Source organism: Rhamphochromis sp. 'chilingali', assembly GCF_963969265.1.
Source record: "Rhamphochromis sp. 'chilingali' genome assembly, chromosome: 17".
In the NCBI taxonomy this organism is placed as follows: Eukaryota; Metazoa; Chordata; class Actinopteri; order Cichliformes; family Cichlidae; genus Rhamphochromis; species Rhamphochromis sp. 'chilingali'.
In genome coordinates, this window is record NC_137944.1 from 15,784,733 (window position 1) to 15,807,762 (window position 23,030).

The 23,030-nt window shown below is 40.5% G+C and overlaps 1 protein-coding gene across 5 annotated transcripts in view; it reads right to left on the minus strand.

The window, feature by feature from the left end:
- Positions 1 to 65: 65 nt before the first annotated feature.
- ppp1r9a (protein phosphatase 1, regulatory subunit 9A) overlaps positions 66 to 23,030 on the minus strand; it is a 53,578-nt gene continuing 30,613 nt past the window's right edge. For 3 of the 5 annotated variants that reach the window (XM_080862493.1, XM_080862494.1, XM_080862492.1), the window contains exons 6-20: positions 21,740 to 21,875; positions 17,936 to 18,088; positions 14,988 to 15,041; positions 14,085 to 14,314; positions 12,262 to 12,358; positions 10,656 to 10,791; positions 8,916 to 9,001; positions 8,065 to 8,197; positions 7,917 to 7,977; positions 5,503 to 5,550; positions 5,340 to 5,388; positions 3,825 to 3,944; positions 3,499 to 3,522; positions 3,029 to 3,211; positions 67 to 2,638 (exon numbers count right to left, since the gene is read on the minus strand). In XM_080862493.1, the coding sequence (XP_080718619.1) occupies positions 2,456 to 2,638; positions 3,029 to 3,211; positions 3,499 to 3,522; positions 3,825 to 3,944; positions 5,340 to 5,388; positions 5,503 to 5,550; positions 7,917 to 7,977; positions 8,065 to 8,197; positions 8,916 to 9,001; positions 10,656 to 10,791; positions 12,262 to 12,358; positions 14,085 to 14,314; positions 14,988 to 15,041; positions 17,936 to 18,088; positions 21,740 to 21,875 (1,693 nt within the window). In that variant the 3' untranslated portion in view covers positions 67 to 2,455. Of the gene's footprint in view, positions 2,639 to 3,028; positions 3,212 to 3,498; positions 3,523 to 3,824; positions 3,945 to 5,339; positions 5,389 to 5,502; positions 5,551 to 7,916; positions 7,978 to 8,064; positions 8,198 to 8,915; positions 9,002 to 10,655; positions 10,792 to 12,261; positions 12,359 to 14,084; positions 14,315 to 14,987; positions 15,042 to 17,935; positions 18,089 to 21,739; positions 21,876 to 23,030 lie in introns of all 5 variants that reach the window. The other 2 variants (XM_080862495.1, XM_080862496.1) reach the window with 2 other exon arrangements.

Sequence of the window (23,030 nt, forward strand, 5' to 3'; positions counted from 1 at the left end):
CACATGCAGAAGAAGAAAAAAGAAGAAGAAACAAAAGCAAACTGTGGACAGTGGCTGCACATTTTATTCAGTGTGACAGGTAGCTGCCCTTTCAAAGTTTTCAGAATGTGACAGCAAGGCAATGACAAAAAAAGGAGGAGGAGGAGAATAAGCACAGCTTTTTTTAAAAGTGAAAGCATGGCTAGCAGTTTGTGGCAAATATCTTTTTGCTATCCCTACATACATAAAAAAGAAAAAACCTTCCAGACATGATTCATCTGTGTCTCTGCCCGCCGGGAGCACTGAGGTCCCATGTATACGATGGTTTCATCACGCCTGGCAAGATCGGTCAAGCACATAGAAAAGATTTGGAATCCCGTATTTAGCTCAGGTCTGACCTTTAAGCATCCTCAGCCCTCTGGAAAACAGCGCACCCACATTGACACAATACAAAACAAGGCTTCTTTAGGACTCTTACAGCATATTGCTTTCAGTGTTTAACTATACATACAAAAGAGTCTGCTGACTGGTTTGTCAGGGTGTGTGTGGGGTATTAATAGAAGGATTCAAGTGTTACAAAACATTTCATGAGAATACATCATGAGCAGTTTATTAGAGTAGCACAGGAGCAGCACTATGGTGGTATTAGAGGAAAACCACAAGCACAATGGGACTATACTACTGACTTTTTTCTCTCGTTGCAATATCGACCTTTAAATCCTTCATTTGATAACAGCCATTTGAATTGAAATCACTTTCTGATCACGTTTGGCAAAAGTAGGTAATCATACAATTCTGGATAAATAATTATTAAATGTTAATAATCCTCTTATTTCGTTATCATAAACAATAGTACACTGCTTCATTAAATACAGAAATAAATAAATAATAACACAATCTACTATCATGTATACCCGCACTGATACCCCATCTATTCTTCTCAGCCTGTTAGCAGCACACCAGACAGGGTCATTAAGATAAAGATATCATCACAGCTGCCTGCATATCTCTCATGGTGGCTGTGGTGTCTCTACATTTAATGTAAACCTATAAAATAATTCCTGGGAATGATAAAGAAGTAACACAGGCAAAATGTCTCTCGGTGAGCTTTGAAATCTTAAAATAAATCGTTCCAACAATGATGAACCAATTTCAGAATAAAGTCCAAAATATATTCCGGCTGTAAAGTTCAATTCCACTTTAACATCAAAGTTTTAGGTGAGATCATCTTTAAGGACAGTTTCTGCACTTTAGGTGTCGCACAAAGCATCTTTATGGCAGCATTACAAAATGTTATTTTCAGGACATTCCAGAGAAATCTGCATGACAAAGCATCGGAGATAATAAAATGACACGAATGAGGACGTCGTTTAGTCTATCGTATGTGTCCTGACGCTTGCACAGAAGAGGGCAGAGTTTGGAAAAATTCTACTAAGCTGAAATTTCTAAAGGCAGCGGCAGGTATTACTTTGTTACTGAGAGAATATAAAAAGAGGTCAAAAGCAGGTTACAAGGGGGAGTCAAAGCAACATTATGCATTTAAGCAAGAAGTTTCATTTTTATCAACTTTTCTGTTTTTTGTGGTTCGGGTTAGGTAAGTTACAAATGTAATAATTACACAGTACCTGAAATCTCTATTAGAACAAGTCCAGTCAGTTTAGTATGTCTTCATCATTTATACTTTAAACGGCTTGAGTATGGTACATGTATACGGTAAGGGGCACTGTAAGCCAGTACGCAAGTCAAATTTACAGTGGTTGCACTTCCAGTGTTCTTACAAGAAATCAAAGCGCTCGTTTCTCCCGGCGAACCTTTAATTTCCAGTTCAATTCCTTTAGGGAAGTTCCAGTGTTGCCTTATTCAGTAGTGAAAGTAAGCAGCATGGGGACACCTGGTGGTGGGAGATGAACACTGCCTCATGTAATCCAACACAAAGACCTGAACTGTATGTGCTTCGTAAAAGCCATAAAGAGATTCCGCTGATCTTTAGATTTGAGCAGGATATACATAAGTCTATTGAAATGGCACATCATCTACATCCTTATTTATCACTGTACATGTCTATGTCTAAAGGTGCTATGATGGGTAAGAGAAGTCTCTAGAGATGATGTGGTAGGTTACAGAGATAAACTTTTCACAGGCGCACTCTGGATATGAATAAATAAAACCAATTTACAGCTATAAACAGCAAAACAGAATCCATAAATTCTGGCTAAAAACACAGGATGGGTGTAAAATGAAGCAAATGAAGGGCACCATTCTGTTATCCAACTGATCCTTTTGGTTTCGTTTGGTTGGTGAAAAGGTCACTCAACAACAACTGGCAGCTGGGTGTGGAGCTCCACCTTTCAGAACTACTGAACTACTGAGCGGGCGTCCCTCGGGTTTCGTTTGTGGGGCCTGCTGACGTTCTGTTCTGCGAGATGCTACTTGATGTGGTGCTACAGTAAAGCGGGAGGTAATCTGGGGGCTCGTTTCACTCCGCCGCACTTTCTTTACGTGCATCTTTCTGCTGCTGCTCCAGCTCTCTCTTCCGCAGCTTTTCGCGCTGTTTCTCCATCTTTTCTTGGTTCCTCTTGGCCTTTTCCATCATAACTTTGAGGTCTTTGATCTTCTTCTTGATCAGTGTTCGATCCTGGGAAGAAGTGACCCCAAGAGCCTGAAACAAATTAGCAAAAATTGTTTTATATTTATCTCATAAGTATAATTATTTCGCTTTATTTTTTTTTAATCCTTTATATTTCTTTTGCCAGACCAGTTATGCTCATCTCATAAAAACACTTTATTGTTAGGCCTATACCCTTGGAACTACTTTTAGCAGCAATGAAGTCATAGTTATCTGAAAACATGTATCAGTCTCTCACATAATTGTGAAGGAATTCATTATCTACTCTTTATGGAGGTTTCATTTATAAACAGCCCTCTTAAGGTCCTGGCATAGCCTTTTAATTACGTTGTTATCTTTGAGGACTTTGACTGGGTCATTGTGATGTGATCTGTATTCGAAATCTAATTAAGATGCATTTAATAACAAAAAGGTTTCTGTTACCTTGAGCTCAGCACTATTCAGCTGAAGCAGCTGCACTCCATCTATATTTTTGGCAGTGAATTCTGGAATAAGGTGTTCTAAGTTTAGGCCCATAAGCCAGTGGGCCACTTGCTGTGAAGTCCATTCGGTAATGCTGCGGTTCTGCCACTGGTACTGCTTTGAAAACTGCCCCTCGTCTAGCATCTGAACATACATGACAAGGAAAAGAAGCACATACGATAAAAAAAACCTATCAGCTCCATCTTTAGTGCTTAATTTGGATGAATAATGGGCTCAAACCCAGTCAACAACATCAAAAATTCCACCGATGCCTACATTCAGCACGTAGAAATACTGAAATTCTGGGGGCCATGAAGAGAAAAAAGATCGTTCCTCACCAAAGATGTGTAGCAGTGAGACACAGACAAATGGTTTACACACAGCTCAACAGACACAGAGACACGCATGCATTAAAAGAACCTCAGTCTCACCTCATCATCTATCATATCCAGACTCTGAATGTTGCAGCATAGAAAACAACAGAAAATGATTGGGTAGTTAACAGAACAGAAATGAAAAAGCTACCTCTGTGGTAGCCTGGCAAATAAAAAAAAAAGTGCTTTTCTGCAGTAAAAACAAGATAAGCTTTCGTGCAATAATGTAAAGAAAAAAAAAGAAAAACTTTCTGGATGTTTTCTATAAGATTACACACTTTATGCATGGGCTGATTTGAACCAGCGAAGATAAATAAGCTTGTATTTATGGTTTGTGTTTCCATATTGAACATCCACGAAGAAGTTTCGGGAACATTTAGTACCTCATCTGAGGACAGCACCAGCGTGTGTGAGCGTCCTGACATCTTGGCTTCACTGAGCAGACCGCTGATCTCTACTGAGCTGCTGCTGCTGGCACTCAGATCATCGCACAAAGTGGGTGCCTAAGAAATCAACAACACGTTCGTAAGACTTGTGGCGAGCCAACTGGCTCTGCGGCTGAATTTAGCCGATTAGTTGGAACGCTTCTCTGTTATTGATGTTTCTGTGCAGCGTTATGTGAAGCCCAACACGATGTAGATGTTACAAATGTATTTAAGAATGATTTTTTTAACCTGAGAGAGCGGACGGGGAGTGAATGAATCAAGAAAATGGAGGTTTTTTTCTCCCAGAATGTAACTGATGTGCTTCATCGCCCTGTTTTTAAAAAAAATTATGTTTTAGGTGTTTGACAAGCTCCAAGAAGGAGTGTGTGCATATCTGTAATTTTTTTAAAGATGCTTGAATAGTATGCAAACTATAAATTTGGCTGGAATTTACGTGGACACAACACTGCCCTGCAGAGAAACTTTATTTGAGCTACTGAACGTTCCTTTTTTCGCCTGAAATACACAGGTTTATAGTTTCGGTGATATATGGCTAAGAGTGTAGAGCTATTTCTTACGCTCAATAACATACAGTAGCTTAACTCAGTCCTTTTAGTCTCAGTACCATCTGAGGTCAAAGTGAGACTAATCTCAGGCTTAGACTGTCAGCTTTCTGGGAGGACTCCTTACCTAAAAGCTCCATAAAAACATAATTAAGAAGAAGTTCTGATAAGATTTATCTTCTCATGTGCACTCTTCTTAAGCTGAGGGTGTCTTGGGAGTGAGAGAGGACTGAACTGGTGCAGGATCAAAAATAATCTCCTTTTTAATCCTATGGTAACCCCATCTGATATTACACAGGATTAGCCAGTTTTCACGTAAGTTCCTACAACTTTAATCTTATTGTATCAGGATGAGGTTTAACTGATTTTATACACATTAGAAAATGAACTCATTCACACTGTGATCAGATTTTTCTGCTAAAGTTAAATTAACACCTAAAATCAGATCATATGTTTGCTAAATCATTATGTTTTTTTTTTTACTGAGTTTCATCGACTGTTACACAATTAATTGGGCAATTATAAAGCAAATTATGGATTTCTATGGCTTTGGCAAGGTAATTTCCTTTTATATAAGCCCCAAATTACATCTTGGGGTACAAAATTATTTCCATTTCAATTGTTTGAAGCATTATTATTAAACATAAAGGAATACAATACCACATAATGTGAATAGGAGAAGAAGTGTGGCCATGTGAGTGCAGTCTGTTCAACAGAAACTACACAGTACATTAAAGCTACAAAGTGAACAGTAACCTGCAGTGAAAATGCAGAACTTGTTAAAAACTGCACGGATGCCAAGAAGACTTTTTTAAGTGCATGTATAATTGTGCACCACAAAGGGCAAAGCAGACTATTATTCAGAGAGAATCACTATTTACCAAGGTACCAATGACCAAACCTCACACACCTTGGCCTTGAGGTACTCTGGACTGTTCTCTGCTGACGGCTCTGTGGAGCTGAGAGACAGAAAGAGGTGCAGGGAGTTCCGAAATCAGCCATCGTGAAGTAAACATTTTAAATCCTCGTGTTTATTAGATGGAGGGAGACAAGGAAAATGCAAACAGTAATACCTGTTTCCAGGTGAAGCTCTGGGATCTTTGTCCTTCACTTTGGTTTTCCTGTGAGGAGGTGGAGTGGAGTTGAGTAACATATGTGATGCAATTTTTTTGTTCATGTGCTTTGTTAACTATGAACCTTTAGTAATTATTCATACAAAATGACTTCCATAAAAGATCAGTTGTTAAATTGTCTCTCTTGGCTCCTGACGAAGGCGGTCGCACTTTTCTCCTCCCCCTTTCCCTTATCTTCCCTGCTTGGCTTCTCGTGTCCTTGTCTAGTCTCGTCTACTTTTCTACTCTTGCCCTGGAACACTCTCACAGTCTGTTCTCTAAAACCTAAAAGGGGAATTATGGATTTGATCAACTGGTCCCTGAATGCAACTGACACCCTCTTCTCAACGAGAAGCCTGGGCTCGGGTGAGCCTGAGTGTCCTGGAGGGACGTTCCCTGCCGGATACACGATGGACGAGTGGAATAACTGGAGGGTCCTGTGCCTGGCGCGGCTGTCGATCGAGGACATTGAAGACATCTACCTTTTCGGAACCATGATAACAGGGTTCTTGCTGATCGGAGCTGGCTTGGCCCTGGTTTATCAAAGATTAAAGAAAGCAGAATCGGCTCTTCAAAACCCCACAAGGCTGCCCGCTGTGATTGAAGCGATGGGACGACTTGTGACTTCTCGAAACAGGCTCATTGAACGCTGCACGGATAAGATCTTGAAGCTTGAGGCTGCAGTGAAAACTCAGACTAAGACCTATGAGCGAAAATTGGATAACATCATGGAGAAACTCGCGGCTCTCCAACGGGAGATTGAGAGACCAGTGTTGGACTGTTAGAGCGGCTGTAAAATTGACATGCAGTTGTTCGAACTAAAGGAATGCTACCATCATTTCATCCGGCTACCATATAGGCGCCAGCTGTGGTCTCAAGGCTGGAGCTGAACAAAACAAATTTTCACCCTGAGAACAGACGGTGTTTAGACTGTTCCTCCCCTACGCAAGGCCACCTGGGTCGGCTGGAAGACTGTTTACTTAGCCTGGCAGGGCGAAGGACACTCTCTCAGCTAAACTCAGGACACACACACACATACACTGATACACACTCATCCCCCTCCATTTCCAAACGCCTTCGATGCTTGTCCTCTCCGGGGTAGATGGCGGGTTGACTGGACCAGCACAGACATGCTGCAGGACCGGATGTGCTGTCTACACCGGCTCTCTCTTACCCTTACCCACCCCAGTTGCTTGTCTTGTGTTTCTATGGTGTATTGACAGTCATGTGCTTTTTGTGCTGGGGTGTTTTTTTTCTGTTCTCAAACTGTTCTCCCAGTAGGAGCTCAGTCTGAGTTTTTTTTCTCCTCCTCTCACCTCATGTTTTGTATTTTCGTTGTTTTTTTCCTATCAGCCTACCTCTCTGACATGTCTTCCCAATGTGATGTTTGTGTAAAGTTCGGTCAGAGGGTTCCTTTGTAAATGCGCACGTGCCATTAGCGTGCTGCCTGCTGTAACCTATAATTTCTTTCATGATTAATAAAGAATTTCTGATTCTGATTAAAACTGCAGACGATAAAAGCTGTAAATAAATACAGCATGTTTTATCTGCTCGTGTGTTCATTGCTCAGCATGTTTGTAAATGTTTATCTGGTTCATTTAGGTACACCTGTTCAACAGCTTGTTAAGACAAATGTGTATTCAGCCAATCACGTGGCAGCAACTCAGTGTATTTAGGCATGGCAAGAAAATCTGCTGAAGCCAAACTGAGCATCAGAGTAGGCTGTGGCTGCAGGTAGTCTGGAGTTTCAGAAACTTGGATGTTCCTGGAATAGCATCTCTAGAGCTTACAGCATCAGGAGACCACACTGGGTACCACTTTTGTCAACTAAGAACAGGAAACTAATGATGATCTGCTGCAACATTTGAATGTTGGGTTCAGAATTTGGCAAAAAAGCATAGATGCATCCTGCTTTCTACCAGTTATTGAGGCTGCAGGTGGCGTAATGGTGTGTGGGAATTTTCTTTATATATTTTGGATTCCTTAGCATCAACTGAGCATCACTTAAATGCCACAGCCTACTCGAGTATTGTTGTTGACCATGTCCATCCTTTTATAACCACAGTTTACCCATCTACTGATGGCTGCTTCCAGCAGGATAAGACACCATGTCACAAAGCTCAGATCACTTCTAACTGGTTTCTTGAACATAACATTTTAGCACCTTACCAAAAGGGCATCCAGCCCAGTACGAGTAAGCTGTACCTAATAAGGTGCCCAGTGAGTGTACACAGCACTGCTCTTTTATACGTGATCCTTGTGTTTGATTAACAACTTCATTTATCAACTTCATTTGACGACATTTCTCTGGACAACGTACGATGCATCAATTCACTCAAAAAGTTAACATGTCATTGCATCATCTGCTGTCTTACCCAGGGTCCAGAGCTGGTCTCTGCTCCTCCAAACTCTGAGAGGGGCTCGGAGACTGAGAACCTGTGATAAGAAACGCCCCATACTGACATTACTCCTACATCAAATGATGAGCTTAAAAGAGTTCTGCATGGATCCAGGAGTGCTAACCGTGGAGTGTTTTTCTGGGGGAGCCCTCTGGACTGGCCTGGACCCTAAGTGCTGGAACTCCTCCATCGCAAGAGGCCACACTACGAAACGGACCAGAGTGGCTGTGGGATTGACTTCCACGACCTTCAGAGATCTAACAGCAGAGAGAAGAAGAAACATCAAGTTAATTTAAGAGACCATAAAAATGTGAAAAATGTAACTAAGGAGAGAGCGAAAGAAAAGACAAGCAAAACCTCCAAAGAACTCCCACAGAACGAAGAGGAAATTAAGTGCAATCAAAGAATAAGAGATCTGAGCAGCCAGAGCTGCGCACTAATCTGACAGAAGTCACTTGACATACTTTCACCATTTCTAATTCCTTGCCCTCTTTTCCCCAGGAAGCGCCACAGTGCCTTAGCTTCTGTGTTCCTGCCAATTCTGATCCAGTTCTCGAGTTGTTTATCTAATCTGAACTTGCTGAGTTAAGTGACAGCATTAGCCAAACCCGAGCCTTTCATCCAGAAAAAAAAGACCGTAGCTGTTATTATCACACTGGGAGAGACAATAAGCTGTGACAGAACCACACACTCAATTAAAGTGGCAGAGCAACAAGCGGCAATTAATCCATTAGAAGGAATAAAGTGGAATGGACAGGGGTTAAAGGCCCACAAACACGCACATACCAAACACCCTGTGGTGAAATCTGAGACATATTAAATGTAAGAGTACGCTAATGAGAATAATGGAGCTCGTTTGATTAAAAGTCACATCTGTCTGCATCACGTCTGTTTCATGTTTCAACAGTTGTTAAATAAGAAATCGTGTAACTGTGTTAAGGTTTCACTGAGTAAAGGAAACATGTTAATACAAACCTCGTCTGTGGAGCAGATGCTGTCTCTGGGAACTCCTCCGTAGCCCTTTATTTTGCTGGGTGAGTGGGGAGAGCCCTCCTTCGTGTCTAGAGTCACACCCACACACACAAGAAATGGTGAGCAAAAACAGCTTTTGGTATACCCGAGCACATCCCTTCATGATGACATCTGTCCATCCGTGACGTTTGTTTTTTAAATTTTACTTTTTTTAAACTTCTTAATTTTCCCTGACCCCGTGTCGACACCCACATTAAACACACCTATTAAAAAAAACCATCAACTCAGTTAAAACGTCCAAACTTCCCCCATGAGCGACACTTCTAATTAGGCAGACAATTATCATCGTTCTCCTCATTCCCTGAGTGCGCATGGAGATGCTGTCAGATGAAACAAAGACTGAATCACTTAAATTTCAAAAAGATAATTTCAGCAGACCCTGTATTCTCCTCCCACGTGTGCTCTCTCCTTTATATCCCGTTCAAGCCGTATCCCTTGGCCCCTCTTGTTTTAATATAGCATACATGGGCTGCATCATTCATCTCACTGCTGATGCAATCACTCTGCTATCCGCTGAACTGCACCAGATATGGTGCTTCTTCTACTGTTCTGACGGTTACAGCCACTGAAATGAAGCCAGCGGAGCTTAAAAAGACTTGAGGAGAACAAAGCCTGACAGAAACCCTGACAGATGGGCTCAGGACTGATTAGTTGTTTGTTTTTATTTGCAGTAGTTCAGAGTGAAACTGGAGTCAGAGGTTCAAGTGTGAGGATTTTTAAAATGAAATGGATATTTCTATATTATCTACAATGGAGTGTGTGAGTTAACAGTAAAAAACTGGATAATGCAATGTTTTTTAATGTACTTTAAAAGCAAAATCATCATTAAACTGCAAGATTCATTAAACAAGCTAACTTAGCACAAAAGCTAAGAGAGCGACGGCTAGCCAGAGCTAGCGAAATGTGCTAACCAGCATTTTAAGATCTTTGTTCAATCAATGAAGTGTAAATAAAGAAGGCAAATAATCACCATGATTGCTTTTCTTTTTTAATTTATCAGTTTTTTACTGATTCATACAAAACAAACCAATATATGACATATTCATTAGTGAGCTTTAGAGGGACTGGTAGCAGCTCTGGTTTTACTCCCACTACTCCCACACCTGCTAAGCAGTATTAATTTCACTGACCAGTGATTTTCATCATAGTTTTTGACAATAACTAAATAAAATTAATGCACAGGGACAAAAACAAGATGGAAATAGTCTGGAGAGACAAGATCCAATCAGAATTTATTAAGTTGTGTTTTTGGTTTTTATGCTACAACTAGGACCCATGCTCCCTGTTTCACATGAAAATGGGCCAAATTTTTAACACTTGTGAGGAAGAGAAGAGCAGACAGACGGACACATTTTGCAATTAATGTAAAGGAAACGGAAATGCTAAACTGTGTTGAGAATCTCTCATCATAATCTCGTGATATTTAAAAGACTAAAACGAAAAGAATTTAGATGCGTAAATTTTGATTAAAACTAAATAAAGTTTTAATCAAAAGATAAATTAAAACCACTGCTAAGCTAAGTTAGCTAGCTGCTTGGTTCACCTTTAAATTCCAATAAAATTCTTACAGATGTGAATGACATTGAGCTTCTTGGTAAGAAAAACAAACAAACAAAAAGCAGAACAACAACATATAGAGATATTATACTTTTTCCATAAAGGGCAGTTCCCACATAAACAGACCTCTGGCTTGTGTTGCAGCTCGGCTCGGGCTGTGCTGTTGAGCGCTGAGCCTCTCAGAACTGCTGCTGTTGTTGTTGTTGACCTGGATACCGTTCTGCTTCATCAGCTGCATTAGCTCCGACTCTAAGGTTGCAATCTGTAGAGAGGGGCCAACCGGTTGATGTTAATCACCTGTAGGCATATACCTGTCAAACAGCTGCTTTAAAGCGCTGGAACAATTGGTGACATGCTGAGATGATCAGAAAACACATTTATACTTGATCTGAAAAAAGTGGACCTGTAATTCTTTTTCTTATTTTCATATATTTACTGTTACAATTAAATTAAACATGACAAAAGTTTAAAATGAAGAGGTCAGCATCTGTGCATGTAATCCCTATGAGCTACAAGCTCAGGTTTCAAATTACTCCAAACTCTCAGTTTCAGGCAGGTTTTACTAGACTTGGTTCTGTATGATGTCACTGAGGGTGGACATCCTTAATATGGTCAGCTCTGGCACCTCAGAAGATGTTGGAGCTCAGAGTGAGCTAATTCCTGAGTTAATCACGTTCCACAGTAATACCACAGTGGCGACAAAAAGCAAGGAAAAAGGAGATTTCCTCCTTAGAAAGCTAGCTAGGAATAAGCCACTGCAGCCCACAACAGTGTACAAAAGAAAGGTTTTACAGTTTTACCAGTGTTTATGTGGACTGTCACCATCTTCAATTGTATAGTCGGCGTTGGAAATCCAAATCGAGTGGGTTTTCCCGTAAACAATCCTGAGTCATGAATTGGGAAGGGAATGCAGTGACAGCTCTGGCTGTAAACACAGAAGCCTCCCCACCTCTCTGCTGCTCAAACCTTTTGTTTACAAGGGACAGCCAATCAGAAGAAAGTTGGCTTAGGTAGTGGACCTAAAATAGCTTGTTTCATATCCTTGATGAATGAGGGGCTGAACAAAGGAGCACAGACCTAGAAATCAGTTTCAGGGGTTGGCCAAGTGTGTACAAATATCTGAACATATAGTACAATTGTTCCAGTATGTCAGTGTAGTTAAACAGAGACTCTGTGTGTTGTTGTACGGAGGGAGTATCAGAGTATAAAGAGTCTACTGTTTTCCAAAACTCTTACCTGTGCCACCCTCGACTATTTACCCTTTGAAATCCAGTAAAGGAATGAGTGTCGAATGCAAAAAATAAAGGCTTGATTGACAATTCAGCTGTGAAGAAAGGCCTAAAGGTTGATGATTAAACCTCACACCAGCACGATTATCTTTGTGTCGCACTTCCTTTTTATTGAAAAGAGTGAAACGGCAAACAAGAGGCGGCAGAGGCAGTACGACATGTGAGAAAGTGTGACCACTGGGCCTGAGCACATTACAAGAAACACCAAGTGGCAGAAAAAGCACAGGGGGGTGCTCCTAAAGATCTTTATGTCCATGCTGATTATTGGCTTTGAATGTAATTTCACACAAAGCCAGACTGTGTCACTCATTAGCATATTTTCAATGTTATTTAAGGGCAAATAGCTTAATTTTACAAGCCCACTCTGAACAGCTACAAGGCAGGAAGCTATTCAGTTATGGCAAAAATGAAAAGTGGATAGAAAAAAAAAAAAGATAGCTTACCCTGACTTGCAGTCCCTGGATCTCAGCCAGGTGAGCTTTCTCAGCCTCCTCCAGCCGCCTCCTCTCTGCATCCTCCTTCTGGATGAACTCCACCTCTCTGGAGGAACAGGAGGCGGGGGAGAGGAGATGTGTGTTAACACAGGAAACAAGATACAGCTATAATATGTGCATGTGCACATTTCATCATGTGTGATAGTGCCTTGCCTCTCGCTCAGCTGTGGTAATAAGGGAGTTGAGGCTGTTTGAGGATGCCAGAATGACTCATTTTACCCCGATCACGCTGTTCCCGGTTAACACACACATCTTTTTTTTCCCTTTTACCTCTACTTTACCCCCCTCTATTTGCTTTCCTGTCTCATTTCTTCATCACATCTTAAGTCCTCCCACTGAGGATGTGAGGGAGAGACACAAGGAAGGATACACCTGTGTTTTTTCACTTTAAGCCCCTCCAGATGGATGCTCTCTCCTTAAAGGTGCATTTAAGGGGATCTGAAGACCTCCGTGATGGGAGACAGAAACAATTTCCAGGTCAAAGGAGGAAAGAGCACGCGAGGACGTTTGCATAATGAAAGGCACACAGTCTCTCTCCTCTGCAGCCCAGGCCGAAGGTACAGATCAGCATGGAGAGTTTGTTTCACCGCTTTGCTTCCATTTGGCCTGCAGGGGCACAGCCAATTATATCCAGTCACACTGAAGCTGAGCAGGAGAGGTTCTGAAATCAGTGCACAGAAAAGGAGGGAGTGCTGCACTGCATTAAAATGGAAACACAGTTCTTACTGTTGAACTGGGATAAGGCTTAAAAGAAACATAGTTGGTCCAGCTCACAGATGGAAATGAGGTAGATATTGTTTTTCAGGTTCACTGAGAGAAGTGAGGGTAGCTGTAAAAGGAAAAACAAAGGAATTCATCCAAGTTTTTTTTTAATTAAAACATATGTTTGTAGGATTAATGCTAAAGTACTCATTTGAAAGAGTTGAAGTGTTATAATAAATGTGAGGTTTCCTTCTTAGCTGTTGCTTCTCTCGGCAAGCTGAGAAGAGTACATTTAATGAAAGCACCTAGGCAGAGGTTTCTGACTCAGTTATGCTACAGTAACATATGGAAACAGACTGATTTTGTATGAAGTATGGCTAACTAGACAAAATTTATCGCACATAAGTCTTTTTTTTGCCCTGATTTCAGTCCCTCAAGAAGTAATCAATGTTTTTTTCTTACATAATATGCAATATTCATAGAATTTGAAACTATGAAACTTTGTTAGGACATTCTTGTCTCCTTCCCATTTTTAATCACTCGGATGTTCAGTTTTTAGTTTTCCCAATGCACTAGCTTCCATAAATCATTTCTGATTAACTGCTAGCACACATTAGCACATTAAAATCTGAAACTGAGTGAAAATAGTGAACCGAACCTGGGATTGCCAGTATGTGACATCATAAATACCTGCAAGATCATATATAATCATATAATATATATAATTTATATAATCATATAAAAGACTATAAATAGCCTCACTGAAGTTACCTCATAGATGTGACTATAAATTACAATGATTTTTTTTTAAATTGTGTACATTCAGCATTCTTTCAGTTGGACTAATGTTGTAAGCTCAGATAAATGACCCTAATTAGAAAGTGCATGATTAGTTATAGTAACCTAAGTTGCTGCCGGTGTCCAGCAGACTTACATTTTCAAACTGTATTAGCAGTTGAACCCAAAACACTGTCATTGGTCCAATGCTTAATGTAACTGAGATTTCATGACCGAGAAAAATAAACACAGTGAGAGGTCCAATGTGATCAGTTTAACCAGAGTTCACTCACTTCTGCTGGAAGTCTTTGATGAGCTTCTTGGCTTTGTTGTACTTCTTCTCCAGAGCCTGGTACTGGGCCTGGGCCTCCTTCAGGTGTTCATTGACGGTGTGGCAGAGCGTCTGCGCCTCGATCCAGTAGCTCTCCAGCTTCAACATCCTTTCCTTGTTCTCCTCGATGCTGGCCTTCAGCTGGCTCTTCTCCTTCTCCCAGCGCTGCTTTTCCCGCTCCACTGATGCCAGCTGCAGGACAAAATCAGCATTGTCCAATAATGTCCAACACTATATATACAACATATTACACATATACACATGCCAAAAAACAGGCACTTTTAACAGGATATGTAACCAATATTAAGTAAGAAGTTATAGACTGTTTTTTAATTGTTAAAACACGAGCTTGTTGGACGTTTTGAAGGTCTCAAAGTAAGACAAAATCAAACCTACAGTTATAAAATCAGCAAGCAAAAGCTAATAAAACTGCCTTTTTGGAGCAAAGACTTATTAAGAGTACAAATTGCATCACAAGGAACATCGTTACTGTCATGGAAAAAGCTTTATAGGCACCACTTTGATCAAACTGCATATGAATAATACACCGTTATTTATATGCATGCAGGCACAAATGCATTCACAGAGACCCTGACAACACTGAGTGCGTCATGCAAAGAGACAACACTACCTTCAATAGTTGTATAAAGTGTATTTAAAGTATTTTAGCTGTGGATTGTTTCTGTAAAACATCTCTCGCTTATAACACCAAAGTTTATCTCCCAAACATTTCCACCAAGCTTGAACCGCTGCTCACCGGCTATCCTGACCCAAGTCTCACATTGATTTAAAAATCATGTAAACACTGACAAAACACACCCACAACCAGTCGCCTGATTGCCCAGAGACGGTTTTAATCCCTTACCTTGTTTTTCAGTTTCTGGATCTCGGCCTCGGTCACCGTGTGTTTGATTTGGAGCTGTTGGTAGCAGAGGAGGAGAAAAAAAGAAAACAGGAGAGAAAAGAGAGGGCGGTCAATAATCAAATGGATGGCTGAGCAGGCTCTCTGTGCCGTCGATACAGCGTGATGGACAGAGGCAGCCGACTCTGTCCTCCCCCTGACAGCGTCCCAGCTCCAGCACTGACATGCACTCTCAGAGGAGAGGCAAGGAAAGCTGAGGGATGCATGAATTGCTAAGTAGTTTAAAGAAGCCATAAAGGGAAAAAAAAGTCATACATTTTCTAACATGGAATAACGTTTTGCATTTTTAATGCAATGTTAAAACTAAAACTAAACTAAAAAAAAAAAAATCTAAGAAACTTAGGTGTTAGTTAGATGTACAAGTGTATATGGGTGGTCCATTAGAGGCAGACAGGAAGTTAGATAATGACTGAGCAGACATAAACAGGAGAAGAGGAGATGCAGAGAGAGAGAGCAGGATATGGAAACAAGTGAAAGCTCTGAGAGAAAAGTAGAGGCGTGACACACAGAGCACTGGCCGAACTTTTTTAAAGTACTAATACTGATACTCATACTTTTTTCTAATTACTCCTCCTGAAAAATTCTTCTTTCATTATGTTTGAAAGCAAATATCAAATTCTTATATGTATATACTGAAAAAGTGTTTCTTTGTTGCAATCATTCACTATCTCTGTGTGAGCTGATGTACCTCCAGTGGCAGAAATTAGTTACAATACCAACAGTTCTGCTTCTGTTTAAAAATTCACTTTAAAGTTTACCAAAAGTTACTGTGAAGTTTCAGTAGCGCAAGTTAAGAAGTTTTCACACAACTTCAAATAATTTTGGTAGAATCACATCAGGATATTTTTCACACTTCTCCTTTCTCACATGTCACACACGGCAGGAAGTAGGTGGCAGTGCTAGAAATACTCTGTGAGGCTGAGAAGAGGGAGCTGCCTGGATAGGAGGCAGTGCATGATGCACACTCACTAGTAGTGAATGCAAGAGGATATGAGCTGTTCTGTTCACACGTCAGTGCAATCCAACATCACACAGCTTATTTATTAGGAGACTGACAGGTGTTCGACGTGTGTTCTTAAACACACGGCTACTATGTAACTCCAAGAAAACTTCAGGGCTCTGGTGCATGTGCAAAAATAGCAAGAGGTAGTTGTGTAGCTTTCGAGGTTCCAATCTTTTGGTGCAAAAGTTAATCTGCTTCTGCATAACATCTTCTAACAACTTCTAGAAATCCTTGGACCTAGTGAGTCTGAATAAAGCTCAGTGATGCAGCAAGTCTAAGAGGGAACAAAGGAAAAGAAATGACTGACTAAAGTGGGTACATGTTGGGATAATGACTGTGTTAGACCTGCAGAGCGTTACATTTTTGCAGAGCTTTCATTTTCTAATATAAAGAGTCATCCTCCCCTTTTTTTAAAGAGGTTTGACTAAAACTGGGGGAGAATATTTGGCTGTGTCTACAAATCAGTGGACATCTGATAGATAATTTACTTATCGCTCACTCACACTGGAGTAAAAATAGGACAGCAACTTCCTTGAGACCAAAAAAAAATGTGGTGGTGTCTCAGTGATAGCGCAGATTTTCTTTTTCATTTAGGAGTAGTTTGCAGAGGGTGAGCGCGCGACACCGTCAACCTCTGTGGATCACAAAGCGAATACACTGCACTCGGACTCTGACTGACTGCAGTCAGATGAGAAAAATTGGTGAAGGTTTAAAAATAATTGCTGCCTAAATTATAAATACAGATTTACAATGTGGGTCAATCTATGTAGACAGTGACAATTTATCTCAATTAATCATCATATTATCAGTGAAAGATTGCAACAATTGCAAACTTTAACCATTCGACTCAATTCAATCAGAAACTGACTGTTTCTTATCAACATTTTTTGTCATCATTAAAGTCACAGCTGACTGCAGATGGTTGCAGACCTGGGACCGTTTTAAAGCAACGCCATCACAAGTTTGGTCGTGCCAATTTTTTTCATAGCACAATTAATCATTGCTGTTTCAAACAGCATCTTGTATCATCACATTTTCTCTCTGTCATTTACAAAAGCCTGACAGCCCCATAGTCAACTGCTTCCTAAAAGACTCCAAAAACAGAGGCGTTTAAGAATGAAAGGGAAAAGCTGAACTATGGGAGAGAGGTCAAGAAGCAGAGAAAATGACAAAATGGAGTAAAAGCACACACCCTGAGCCCAGGGATTACATTATATTTTCACTCGATATCCACTGCAGTGCCTGCAGTGCAGCTGGAGCCATTTGTTAAATGTGTCATACAGCAATTGTGGAAGGCCGGTGGTGCCACAGCGCTGATGGTAACGGTGTTGGAGCGCGAGATCGATATTACCAGCTTTTTAGCAGCATTAAAGCATAAATGAGTTAACTGTCAGTAAATTTATGTTCTGTTTCATTGCTGTAATCTTCAAAGTGAGTTCACTGTTAGCGAAGGTAGCAGAGGTTCAACAAAGAGAGCTTCTATTCTGAGGAACCCAGTGTGTGAAGCACTGCCAAGATCTGGTTCAAAACCAGCTTTATGGTGTTCACTCTCATTCTTATTCTGGGAGTTTCGACTAAAAACACGGGCAATTAGGTGTAATGAGGACTTACATCACTTTGTGTTCACACCTCTAATCATTCAGATTAGCAATTAGGGAGGGTAAGCGGATCGCAGATCTTAACAAAAGCATCGTTTTGCCAAGTTAAGCAGAGGCTCTATTGTGTTTGTCTCTTCTGTTGTTAAATTTAATTACCTTTTTTCAGTAGCTAAGCAATTCTGGTGGCTTTGCGGGTGTATTTGCAATGTACGCTTCAAACCACTGACAGAGAAAAATGCTGTAGGCTCCCATCAGTTATGTAATCAAGACTCAGCGGCGTTTCAGGTTACCTCTCTGAACTTCTGGTAGAGTTTAGTGGCGTCCAGCTCCGACGGAGACAAGATATCCTCCGTCTCCGGTAAGTCAAACACTTCGATGCTCTTCTCTCCTCCCGCCACTGTTGTTCCTGCCTCCTCCTCGTCTGTGGCGTATTCTCCCGTCTGCTTTAGGAGGAAATGTAAAATCACACGTGGAGACAATTATCTGCATGAATATTTAAAACAGAGCACAAAATATAAATCCAAGTAGCACACACACTATTTTTTAATCTTTACTGTAAAGCACAGATGGTTAATATTATCACATTTATGAAGAATAAATAGAAGCAACCAAGGTTGGTTTTCAGTCTGTCTGTCATTCATTTTTAAATGACAGAGGTTTTATATTAGTAAAGGGTCCCCGAGGTCTTGTAAAAGTGACATTTATTTGCATGCTGTCATCACAAGTCTGCAGGCACAGCAGGAAAGAGCCAGCAGAACTTCTACAAACTTTAGTCAAGGTTGATATCTATACAAACTTGCACAAAACCAGTGAAATGTGTGACAGATGTCACTTTAAGTACAGTGCGAACGCAGCAGCGGTATCTGAGGTGAAATGACTAACTGAACAGGCAATTAGCCACTCCTACAGTGAAGCCAATACAGCTATTAGCATTCACCCTCCAGTGAGAAGTTAACAGGCTGCAGAATAGCCTAAACGGACAAAACAGATAACCTGTCAGGCTCCAACTGTGACATTTAATTATCCAAGGCTGTAATCATGTTGGAGGGGATACATCCCCCCTTGGATTCAACTATGATCAAACTGCCCCTGCCAGTAATTTCTGCAGAAAGCAGTTGCTTTTATTTACTTTTCATTACAAGTAGAAGACACAAGACACCCAAACCTAGATTTGGTCTCGCCAGCAATGCTCTGGTGGTTACAGCCTTGTATTTGTCACCTTTTACATCCTTTCCATCTTCTTTCGTCTGACTACCTGAAACTCTTAAGCATGTTGTTGAAGCCGTCCTCGCTTCACCTGCTACTTTACATAAGTAATGCTATTTTAATGCTGCCGGTTACATAAGATTTAGGTAACCATGCCTAAACTTTGTGTGAAATAAATCAGTTTGACAGCCTGGTGAGCTGAAATTATAATTTCTTTAAAAGTAAGCCATCAGATAAGTTATGCTGACAAAATCTGTCCCTGTTTGGGGTTTGTTTGTTTTTTTAAATTACTCACCATCTTGCCTCAAGTGCAACAAGGTCACATGTCAAAACTAGTGAGGTATGAGCATCCAGCGGGGCTAACGCTACGACTGAGAAGGCCGGGGTTTCTCAGAAATGAAGAGACTAATGAAAGTCACCGGAAACAACTTATTACTGCAGCTTTTAGTAGTACTTAAATGAAAAATATTTATGTAGGCCATTACACTGCATGTATTCAAGGCAGTTTTTCTCTTCTCTGATGCCCAAAACACTGTATAATGAGTATTGGCAAAAACCATTAAGCACTGGGCCCAAATGGATTTGTTGATTCAGTCTTTGGCTGATGACCAACAGACTCGAACACTTCCAGTGAAGCTGCTCCATGAAACATCTGCAGCTTACTTTTACTTTTACCCCCTGCAAATTTGCTTTCTCATCACAAATACATTTTATAATCTCCATATGATTCAGAAATGATAAAGGCTTGATATGCAACAATTAGCTTATACTGTGAGTTTCCATCATCAGTTGTGTAATGAAATACAGAAAATATTTGTACACTTGTCTTTGTACCCGCGCTCCACATGCACACGTACACACTTCTGTGCCTCTGCTCTCAGCTCTACTCATTACTGTGCCCTACATCTTCTCCTCATCTTTCCCTGCACATCCCTCCAACTATCTCCCAGATAGCAGGGCTCAGGCCTGATTCAGTCACATGCATCGCAATCGAATGGTCCCATTTCCATAACAGGCTCGGTTGTTAAAACAGTGCCATCTACATACATTAAGCTACCATTTACAGATGGTGGAGTTGACCATTAAACACACAAGAGCACCGTCATCTGCACAGTATAACTTCCTCCTACTGAATGTATAAAGACAATCCTTTTTGAGGGTGCCCAGCATGTGATGCACCTTTGACTGGAAGCAGTTTTGACAGATACAGGAGATCTTTCCTGTCTCACACCACGACATCAGTATTTATTTTATTTATGTTTCTACTCATTAAGCTTAACCTATTATATTTAATTCAACTCCATCTTTAGCACAATTTTGCAAACTTATTATTACTTTATTGCTTCATTTTATTATTATTGCTATTCTATTATTTTTTAATTATTAATGTATTTATAATACTAAGCTCTTCTACTTTATATGTTGTGTTTATTTTTTTGGCTGCTGTAACAGTAATCCTCCAGCTCCACCCTTATTATTATTATTATTGTTTTAGCACATACTACTGTTAACTTTGATAACTGAATTATTTGTCTTTCTGTCACTATTATTTATTATGTTGAACATGACAAAGATTGCATGAGATTATTTAGAGGACCAAAGGTTGAATATAAGACTTGTGGGCTATGCTTCCATTTAACTGTTAACAGATGGGCATGCATGTGTCTGCTGCATGTCTGTTGTTAAATGCACTCCTCCTTCCTCTTGGGATCCGATTCTAAGCACCAATAAAGAGCTGAAGACTCTGTTGCAGCCCTCAGATTGAGAAATAACTCCCACCCACCCAATGACTCTTTCTAATATTTATAAAGATTTTAATATTGATGAGCTCTTTTTACTGCCACACGCATCTTTGTAATCCTTTTGCAACCGTTTATCCTATCAGCAGCAAGTTATGGATGCCTTAGTGCTCCACAGAGGCTGATTTTGATTCATTTTACAGCAGGCTCTAATCGATGTATGGATTAACAAATTTAATATAATCACCATTCTTATGTTTATATGTCCATGTGGGGATCTGTAAGGGAAAAAAGCCCTTAAAGTGTTTATTTTCTTTTTCAACATTGAAATCTTACATTACATTTGAGCCTTAACACTCTGTAGGAGCTTAGGCAGTGCTGACATGTAGTATCAGCATTCAGAGCCTGGAAAAGAGTTTCTTAAGCATGAAGAGTGCTCTCAATCCACCGTCTGCAGGGAAATGAAAAGCTTCAAAGAGCACTGATGAAAACAGTGAAAGATGTCTGGTAGTGTTTGTCTGCATGTATATCTACGCATGAGTGCGGCTGTTTCTGTGTATGTAAGTGAGGAAACACTTGGTATTGATTTATGTTACTACACTGTGTTATGTCTTGTGTATACACAGTGTAAGAGTGTCTACATGAACACACACACACACACATACTCAAAGATATGAAGGCCCCTGAGCTCAGTGTTTGGTGGATTAAACAAGCAAGTAAGCAGCAGAATCAGAGAAAGAAATGCTGAGTGATGCTTTCGAGGACCAACTCTCGCATGGCTCTTAGTATGTGTGGCTGAGAGAGAGAGGCTGTTCTGTGTGTCAGCATCAAAGCCTACTGTCACTCAGTTTTACGAAGCTATTAAGCTATAACTTCCAGCCCATTGGAAGGAGAAAGGAGCTTATTTGCATTAAGTGACAACCAGAAGCCTCATTTTCTCACTACGGTGTCATGTAGAGAAATGTGTTAGCAAATGAACCTCAAATACATGCAGATATAATGAGATTTATTAGGATAATGTTCCTCATATTAAGAGGCTGGCATCTTACCCTGGCTGCACCTTTGCATATTCAGACTATCATTCACAAAGTCTCAAATGCACTGTAGAGGACACCCAGGGCAGTGGCCAGGGTTGCGTATGGTCAATACCTCATCATCATCGGCGTCATAGTGGGCGTACTGCTGCTCTAGTAGTTCTCTCTGTCTCCTTTCCTGCTCCAGGGTCTGCTGGATGAGCGTGGCCACCTCACTCTGCTGACCTGGACGCTCCCGGCCGATCACAAACCTGTGACAACAAGAGGCACTGTTGACCTACAGACACAGAGGCGGCCAGCACGGGATTACACAACATGACAGTAGAGCCTAAAAGATATAGGATTGATATTTGGTGATTTAAAAATGCTGATATTGCGATATGTCGGCCGATGTTGGATGGATGGAAGCCTGGATCACATTGTTGCGTCTTTAGCATTTAAAACACAGCAGGGAAGTTGCAGGGTGGACAAACAATGAAACATCAAAACATGTTTGAAGGGTGTTTCTCACGTCTTCTTTTACTAAATATTAACAGATCGGCAAGCAACTAATATGGACCAATATCGGCCAGCTTTAGTTACCACATGACTATTTGAATTTGTTAAATAATTTATCTTGTAATTACAAGTATGAATATTATAATTACAAAACCACGACCTTTCACACTGTGAGTTATCAGATTTATTTTCTTTAGACACTCGATATAAAGGGTTTAATCGTAAATGTAGCATCTGACAAAAACGAATATTTTTCATTTTTAATATTTTAAAGGGTTTGACATTTGTCTGACACTCGATTTATACTTCATCTACATCATAACCTACAACGTAACTACAAACCTCTCTGGAACTTATGATTTAACCTAATAATGTAGCCTGACATGCACCTTTTTACAAAATCATACAGAAGAGGAAAACAACTTTAAATTCATTTTTTGTCCATCTTTCTTGTTGTGATGTGTATTTATGCAAGGAAATGAACACAACAGTAACGCAGAGAGCAAAACAGAGGCCCACAGCCACATAGCAATGGCAGCGATATGTGCTGACGTAGTGGGCAGGGCTGGGAGACAGGACACGCATAATAATGTGAGGCGACAGTCAGCTCGGCCAGGCAGCCTGTTATTAAGCTGGCAGAGAACTAAACAGAGAAGACCAGCAGTTACGCATGCAAACAAACACAGAAAATATCACATTAAAATACAGCTAAAGATGCCGATGATGACAAAGAGCAGGAGCTAAAGATTGCTTATAGATTTGTGTTTGTCTATATTACAGGGAGAGGGAGCACTGAGAGTACAAATTAGAGCTACAAATAAGGGGATAACAAAGCAAAAAGATGCTCATCTCTCTCATCACGCTTCTGCTCAAAATGTAAAAACTTAAAGCAAATAATAGTTCTGCAA